This window comes from Triticum urartu, chromosome 3 (assembly GCF_003073215.2).
Source record: "Triticum urartu cultivar G1812 chromosome 3, Tu2.1, whole genome shotgun sequence".
In the NCBI taxonomy this organism is placed as follows: domain Eukaryota; kingdom Viridiplantae; phylum Streptophyta; class Magnoliopsida; order Poales; family Poaceae; genus Triticum; species Triticum urartu.
The window spans coordinates 146,436,339-146,445,089 of record NC_053024.1 but is presented as its reverse complement, the minus strand read 5'-3'; the positions used below and the strand labels follow the sequence as shown (position 1 = coordinate 146,445,089).

General features: G+C 53.2%; 1 protein-coding gene across 1 annotated transcript; it reads right to left on the bottom strand.

Annotated features, from left to right (window-relative positions):
* Positions 1-6,474: 6,474 nt before the first annotated feature.
* On the bottom strand, positions 6,475-8,392 carry LOC125543348 (cytochrome P450 71A1-like). Its single transcript, XM_048706663.1, has 2 exons — positions 7,324-8,392; positions 6,475-7,243 (listed from the first exon to the last, which is right to left on the bottom strand). Exons 1-2 carry the CDS (start codon positions 8,266-8,268, stop codon positions 6,641-6,643), a joined length of 1,548 nt encoding a protein of 515 aa, XP_048562620.1. The 5' UTR covers positions 8,269-8,392; the 3' UTR covers positions 6,475-6,640.
* Between the last annotated feature and the right edge of the window lie 359 nt (positions 8,393-8,751).

The following is an 8,751-nucleotide window of genomic DNA, read 5'->3' as shown; positions in this document are numbered from 1 at the left end:
CTTATGCTTCCACGACTATCGCTACCGCTTAGTGATAAAGTAAAGCATTACAGCGCGATTGCATTGCATACAATAAAGCGACAACCATATGGCTCCTCCCAGTTGCCGATAACTCGGTTACAAAACATGATCATCTCATACAATAAAATTTAGCATCATGTCTTGACCATATCACATCACAACATGCCCTGCAAAAACAAGTTAGACGTCCTCTACTTTGTTATTGCATGTTTTACGTGGCTGCTACGGGCTTAAGCAAGAACCAATCTTACCTACGCATCAAAACCACAACGATAGTTTGTCAAGTTGGTGTTGTTTTAACCTTCGCAAGGACCGGGCGTAGCCACACTCGGTTCAACTAAAGTTGGAGAAACTGTCACCCGCAAGCCACCTATGTGCACAGCACGTCGGGAGAACCGGTCTCGCGTAAGCGTACGCGTAATGTTGGTCCGGGCCGCTTCGTCCAACAATACCGCCGAACCAAAGTATGACATGCTGGTAAGCAGTATGACTTATATCGCCCACAACTCACTTGTGTTCTACTCGTGCATATAACATCAACATATAAAACCTAGGCTCGGATGTCACTGTTAGGTTACGTAGTAATTTCAAAAAATTTCCTACGCGCACGCAAGATCATGGTGATGCATAGCAACGAGAGGGGAGAGTATGATCTACGTACCCTCGTAGATCGACAACGGAAGTGTTTGGTTGATGTAGTCGTATGTCTCCACGGCCCGACCGATCAAGCACCGAAACTACGGCACCTCCGAGTTCTAGCACACGTTCAGCTCGATGACGATCCCCGGACTCCAATCTAGCAAAATGTCGGGGAAGAGTTCCGTCAGCACGACAGCGTGGTGACGATCTTGATGTACTACCGTCGCAGGGCTTCGCCTAAGCACCGCTACAATATTATCGAGGACTATGGTGGAAGGGGGCACCGCACACGGCTAAGAATATGACCACGTGGATCAACTTGTGTCTCTAGGGGTGCCCCTGCCTCCGTATATAAAGGTTCAAGGGAGGGGGGCCGGCCGGCCAAGGTGTGGCGCGCCAGGAGGAGTCCTACTCCTTCTGGGAGTAGGACTCCCCCCTTTCCTAGTTGGAATAGGATTCGTGGAGGGAGGGGGGAGAGGAGAGAGCGAAGGAAGGGGGCCCGGCCCCCTCTCCTTGTCCAATTCGGATCAAGGGGGGGAGGGGCGCGCGGCCCATCTCTGGGCACCTCTCCTCTCTTCCACTAAGGCCCACTAAGGCCCATATACCTCCCGGGGGGTTCCGGTACTCCGGTAAAATCCCGATTTCACCCGGAACACTTCCGATATCCAAACACAGGCTTCCAATATATCCCAATATATCAATCTTTATGTCTCGACCATTTCGAGACTCCTCGTCATGTCCGTGATCACATCCGGGACTCCGAACAACCTTCGGTACATCAAAATGCATAAACTCATAATATAACTGTCATCGTAACCTTAAGCGTGCGGACCCTACGGGTTCGAGAACAATGTAGACATGACCGAGACACGTCTCCGGTCAATAACCAATAGCGGAACCTGGATGCTCATATTGGCTCCTACATATTCTACAAGATCTTTATCGGTCAACCGCATAACAACATACGTTGTTCCCTTTGTCATCGTATGTTACTTGCCCGAGATTCGATCGTCGGTATCCTCAATACCTAGTTCAATCTCGTTACCGGCAAGTCTCTTTACTCGTTCTGTAATCATCCCGCAACTAACTCATTAGTTGCAATGCTTGCAAGGCTTAAGTGATGTGCATTACCGAGAGGGCCCAGAGATACCTCTCCGACAATCGGAGTGACAAATCCTAATCTCGAAATACGCCAACCCAACATGTACCTTTGGAGACACCTGTAGAGCTCCTTTATAATCACCCAGTTACGTTGTGACGTTTGGTAGCACACAAAGTGTTCCTCCGAAACGGGAGTTGCATAATCTCATAGTCATAGGAACATGTATAAGTCATGAAGAAGCAATAGCAACATACTAAACGATCGGGTGCTAAGCTAATGGAATGGGTCATGTCAATCAGATCATTCATAATGATGTGATCCCGTTAATCAAATAACAACTCATTTGTTCATGGTTAGGAAACATAACCATCTTTGATTAACGAGCTAGTCAAGTAGAGGCATACTAGTGACACTCTGTTTGTCCTGTTTGTCTATGTATTCACACATGTATTATGTTTCCGGTTAATACAATTCTAGCATGAATAATAAACTCTTATCATGATATAAGGAAATAAATAATAATTTTATTATTGCCTCTAGGGCATATTTCCTTCAAGATGAGTGGCCTTCTCCGGTGCCCCAAGGCAAAGGGGGCAGCGAGGGTCGTGCGGCCAGCCACGAACGGCTAGCATGTCGGCCGTGAGGATTTTTCCGTGGAGCACACGCCAGGCGAAGAACTTGCATTTTGGCTCAGCGTGTGCCTCCCAAATCTTGGCTGGGGAAAACCTGGGATAGGATGCAGAGAACTGGACCGCGTAGGCCGAAACAGCAGAGTATATGCCATTTGGGGTCCACCGCCAAGTGATGGAGTCCTCCTGGTCCGGGTTCAACTCAACCTGAGAGATAGCTGATGCGAGGGCAATGAACTCCTGTAGATGGGTAGGCGATGAAAGATGGGCCACCAATCTGATCCAGTTCTCCTCCTGGAGCTCCTTCGTCACAGTTCTCCTCTTCCTGGTGGCAATTTTATACAACTCCGGGAAGGCCCGGGACAGGGGGCCCCATCCTGTCCAGTCGTCGTGCCAGAATAAGGATTTTCTCCCATTGCCCAAGGAGATGGTGGTAGAAGCCCTGAAGAGCGCCATATCCGTCTCATCGCAGGGCACCGCAGAGCCCACCCATTGGCGGCCAGGATCAGTCCACATAAGCCAAGGCCAGCGCAGTCGGAGCGCCCGACCAAATCTCTCGAGATCAGTGATTCCCAGGCCCCCCATGGGCTTAGGCAGGCAAACAGTCTTCCAGTTGACCAGAGAATGTCCGCCAGACATGTTTTCCGAGTCTTCCCCACACCAGATGAAGTTACGAGTGATCTTACTGAGCTTCTGGATTGCCCAAGTGGGAAGCGAGAGCGCAGTGAGGTGATGATTTGCGATGGTGCACAATACGGACTTTGCAAGGGAGACCCTGCCCGGTCGCGCCAGGTTCTTCCCCTTCCAGCCCGGCAACCGGCCCATTGCCTTGTCTAGAAGAGGTTGGAGGTCAACCCTTCTGAGCCGCTTGGTATGTAGTGGGAGACCTAGGTATCGGCCGGGGAACGAGGTCAGCTTGGCCGGGAATGCCGAGAGGATTGCCGGGAGATCGATGTCCTGGCAGCGAATGGGGAACACCTCGGTCTTGCTGACGTTTGTGACGAGGCCCGATGCATCCCCAAAACAGGCAAGGATCCTAGCGATGGCGTCAATCTCTTCTTTGACCGGGTTAGCGAAGATGCCCGCATTGTCTGCATAGAGAGAAACCCTGCAGGAGGCCGTCCGCGCCCTGATGGGCTTGAGGATCCCGGCCTGGGAAGCCGCCCGAAACATAAGTTGCAGAGGATCGATGGCCAGAATGAAGAGCATAGGCGACACCGGGTCGCCCTGACGAAGGCCTTTTCCATGTACGAATGGGGTTCCCGGCTCCCCATTTAACAGCACCCTAGAGGAAGATGAAGCGAGGGTCATGCAGATCCAATCCCGCCAGCGCTGCCCAAATCCCAACTGTTGCAGCACCTCCAGGAGGTAAGCCCAACCCACAGAGTCGAAAGCCTTGGAGATGTCGAGCTTGAGGAAAAGGCCTGGCGTTGAAGAGCGGTGCAATTCTTTGATCAAGTTTTGCACGTGTAGGAAATTATCGTGGATGCACCGTTTCTGCACAAAGGCACTCTGGCACTTGGAAACCAGCGATGGAAGCAGAGGGGCTAGTCGGTTAGCCAACAGCTTGGAGAAGATCTTGGAGATGCCGTGTATCAAACTGATTGGGCGATAGTCGCCAATCGAGGATGCGCCGGCTTTTTTCGGGAGCAGAATAATGTTGGCAGAATTGATCAGGCCAGCGCAGTCGCCTCTCAGGTTCGCGAGCTGCATCACCACAGCCACGGCATCCACTTTGATGATCTCCCAGCATGATTTGAAGAAGGCGCCGATGAAACCATCAGGGCACGGGGTCTTGACCGAAGGTAAGGAGAATACCGCCTCCTTAATCTCCGCCTCGTCGAATGGAGCGTCCAGAGCCGATAGGTCATGGCGCTGCATCCCGATGCTCTCCCAGACAATGGACTTGGTGTGCAGGGTAGGCGTGCCGATGTTAGCCTGGAAGTGGTCCAGAAGGGCCCGTTCCTTGTCCTGTCTGGTAATTGCCAGCCCCGAGGTGGTGGTGATTGTCTGGATGAAGTTCTTACGCCTTCGTCCGTTCGCTCGAGCATGGAAAAGCTTTGTGGTGGCATCCCCCAGTCGGATCCAGTTGAGCCGAGAACGCTGTCTCAGCTTGATTTTCTGAATGGCGAGGAGCCCCAGGTACGAGGCCTTAAGTTGTTTACGCAATTCCCTCTCCGAGTCCGAGAGCGGTCTTCCCTCCTCAGCAACATCTAGGCGCCAGATGATCTCCTTGGCAACTGCGAACTGGGAGCCAAGCATCCCGACCTTTTCCTTTTGCCACTTGCGCAGGGCCTTCATGGTCCGACAGAGCTTGATATAAATCTTGCGGATGGCATCTCAGGCCTGAACAGGTTTGTTCCATGCCAAGGCAACGGTGTCCTTGAAGCCCAGGAGACGAAGCCAGAATTCCTCGAATTTAAAGGAAGGCTTTCTCGGGTTGTCGACGCACCCCTGAAGATATAATGGAGCATGATCCGAGCAAACTGTGGTGATAGCCTGAAGGTGCGCATTGGGAAAGAGTATGTCCCAATCGTCGGAGTGGAACACGTGGTCCGACAGAGTAGAAGCCCGTGAGAACAACCTTACGATCTACTCCAAATACCACATGAAGATTTTTATTTTCAAGAGGAATTTCATTGTCCACACACAATTTTTTTGTTGTTGGAAAGGTTGCCCGTCATTGATGACATCCGCATAAATGGATTTCGTACATGAGGATAAATACAACACGCTGATTGTTGCTGTGTTTTACATACACTATTCTACACCCCCGATCAGGTACTGTCCTGATCCATGGATAAGATGACCCCATGCAGCCTTCCCGCACGTTCACGTCCACACAGGAGAAAGAGAAATACGAGCGCAACTCATGGCCGTCTTCACTCGCGCAGTCGTCCAGGTCCAGAGCATCATGGCCGGCGCCGTTGTCCTCGTGCACAGTCGTCCAGAGTATCAGGGCCAACGCCCGTCGCCGTGTCACGCAGTCTTCCAGGCCAGCACTCGTCGTCGTCGCGCGTGCTCAGATAAGGTGGCTGGAAACACGCAAGCTATACCACTGTTTTAAGTACCACGCCATAGCCGTCAGAGCAGTTGTCCGCTAAATCTTCAATGGCAACATGTAAATTTTCTCCCACATCCATCTACAAATAGAAGGACTAGTTCGTGAAGTTGTGCGCTATTTAAAATTTTAAGCAACACACACACGCGATTGGATACCTGTACATCAGGGCAGCATCTTCTTCGATGGTGACGGCTAGAAGTAGACGACGTCGCACTCCTGCTTGCCGTAGTGTCTGGCTATAAGGACCCGGAAGTAGCCGTCACGCCGTACCAAGATAGGCTTGATATTACGCTCAAGGTGAAGACGACTACACTATACGCGTGAAAGGCGGAGGTCGCTTACTCTCCTGAGGCCTCGTTCTAGGCCTCCTTTCCTGGGAAGACGGATGTCCTAGTTGGTGGGCGGTGGTCATGATGGTCAGGTCGGAGCAGAGTTGTCTTGCAAGTTTTTTGTTCTGGCTAGTGACAAAGACAACTCTTCTTCCACGAAGGCTCCCGCTTCTTCCGTAGCCGCCACAAAGGGCCAGTTCTTTTCGGCGATTCTTTCAGAATCGCCCCCCTCCTCAGCTTCTCTCAAAATCGTCACTACATATTTTTTTTACAATCTTATCTAGTTAAGGTCTAATTAGATAGGATTGTAAAAAACATATGGAGTGGTGATTCTGAGAGAAGCTGGGGAGGGGGTAGAATCGCCCAAAAGAACTGGTCCGAAGACCATCTCTTTATCCACGACTGCATCGAAGGGTAACTCTTCGTTCGCGACGGCAACGACGAGGAGATAAATTTTCCTTTTTTCAAAGAGAAATATAGTTTCGAGATTTTATAAAGATATCAACATTTTAAAAGAAAATTCGCATGCAAGTGTGTGAGCATTTGGCCCATGGCCTGGAGTGTCTTCTGTCGAGGATATATACGTTACGTTGAACCACTGTTCTGATGGGGTCATAAGAAATGAAATCAGTAGACTAAAAAACGAAAAGAAATTAGTCGTCTCCCTACCTTCTCTTTGCTCCTTTTGCCTTCTGCCTCCAGTTTGAATTCTCTCATATACCTCAATTCTCCATGAAACCCTACAGTACACTACAATACTGAGATCCATGCAAGATTCGGTTAGGCTTTGAAGCAAACACTACAATACATTTTTACAGATTTTTACAGTTTCTTCTTGCATAGCAACAAAGTTTATCTAACGAAACCGCAGTTTAGCGACAAGCGGCAGGCCGGACTTGAGATGCACGGCGAGCCCGTTCACCTCGCGCATGTCCAGCGACGCCCCGGCCGGCTCCCAGTCGAAATGGTACATCAAACTCGCCAGCGCCATCTCAACGGTCGCCGCGGCGAATCCGACCCCGGGGCACCCCCGCCGCCCAGCACCGAACGGTATCAGCTGGAAGTCCTGCCCCTTGTAGTCCACCGCGCCGTCGAGAAACCTCTCCGGTACGAACTCCTCGGCGCGCTCCCACGCCGCCGGGTCCCGGCCGACGGCCCACGCGTTGATGACCACCCGCGTGCCCGCCGGGACGTGGTGGCCGAGTATCTCGGCGTCGTCTTGTGGCTCTCGGGGCACGAGGAGCGGGATCGGTGGGTGCAGGCGTAGCGTCTCCTTGACCACCGCCTTGAGGTAGTGCAGCTTGTCGATGTGGTCCTCGGTGATGACGTGCCCGGAGCCACCGACGGCCGCCCTGAGCTCATCCTGGAGCTTACGCATGCTGTCTGGGTGCGTGATGACCTCCGCCATGGCCCACTCCATTGCCGTGCTCGTCGTGTCCGTGCCCGCCGCGAACATGTCCTGCGCGTCGACGACGTACGTACAAGAAACATGTTAACCACTAACAACGAGCACGGCGGCATAATAAACACGTACTGTACCAAAATGATGGCCTTGATTTCGGTCGTGCTGAGACGCATGCCAGCTTCGTCGTCAGTATCGCTCACGTCCAACAACACGTCCACGAAATCCCTGTGATCGCCGCCGTCATCTCCCGTCTGCTGGCCGGCTTGACGCCGGCGGCGGTGGTCGTCGATCACCTTCTCGAGCACACCGTCGAGCGCCTTGAACGTCCGTCTGATCTTCCCCTCCATCCCCCTCACGGCGTCCAACCACCCCAGCCACGGCAGGAGCTCCCCCAGAGGCGCCGTGCCGAGCAGCTCCTGGAAGTCGTTGAACACCTTCCTCAGCTCGCGTCCCTTGTTGCCTTCCTCATACAGGCCGCGCGCGCTGTCGTCCCCGAACGCGGCGCGCGAGACCACCGTGTTGGCGTAGGCGACGAGGAGCTCACACAGGTCCACGGCGGCGCCGCCCGCCGCCGCTCCGCGGACGCGCTCGACCAGCGCGGCGGCCTCCTCCTCCCGGACGCCGCGGAAGGAGAGGATGCGGAGCGGGCTGAGGAGGTGGACCACGCACACGCGGCGCGCCTGGCGCCAGTACTCGCCGTAGGGCGCGAACGCTACGTCGCGCCCGTAGAGGAGCCGGTCGGCCATGGCGCTCCGGGGCCGGCTCGCGAAGGCCAGGTCGCGGGCCCTCATCACCTCCTCCGCGGCGGCCGGCGAGGACACGACCACGGCGGGCACGCGGCCGAGCCGGAGCAGCAGGACCGGGCCGTGTGCGGCGGCCAGGGACCGCAGGGCCCGGTGCGGCAACGAGCCGAGGAGATGTAGGTGGCCGAGCAGCGGGAGGCCGCGCGGTGACGGCGGAAGATGCCTCCGTCCTCCATCGCTGCCGCTGCGCAGAGGGGCGGGCCTACGGAGGATGTACAAGAGAGACACGGCGAAGGCGAGGAGGAGGAGCACGAGTGCAAGAGGCGACACGGCCATGTCGTCGAAGAAAGACGAGCGTTATGGGCTTCTGGCGCCGTACTGGTAACGCTGGTAACCATGCACTCAAGGCGTCCACGAAAATATGTGGTGGCATTGCCGTGTCGACTGTTGAGTGAAATGGAAATGGATCGAGAGATGAGTGGTTACTTGTTACGTGTAAAAAATGGGCAAGAAAAAGCAGAGGCTAGTGGTAAGTCCGCTGAAAATAAATTTAGGGTCACTCGATTCATTTTCAGCCTTCAGATATAGATTCAATTATGTGGATGCCTTCTTCTGGAGTACTTCTCAACTAGTTTCCTGTTTGTCTTCGACCTCTCAACTACTGAATTCCTATAGGAGATATGATATCTTCGTATTTATGTCCAGCTAATAGCCTCCATTAATGTTGAGAGAAGGCTTCACTCGCATTTTTTTGCCTAGATTGACCATGGACAATATTATTATTGTTCTAGAGGTTAAGGTGTTGAGGTAAAGAGGTGA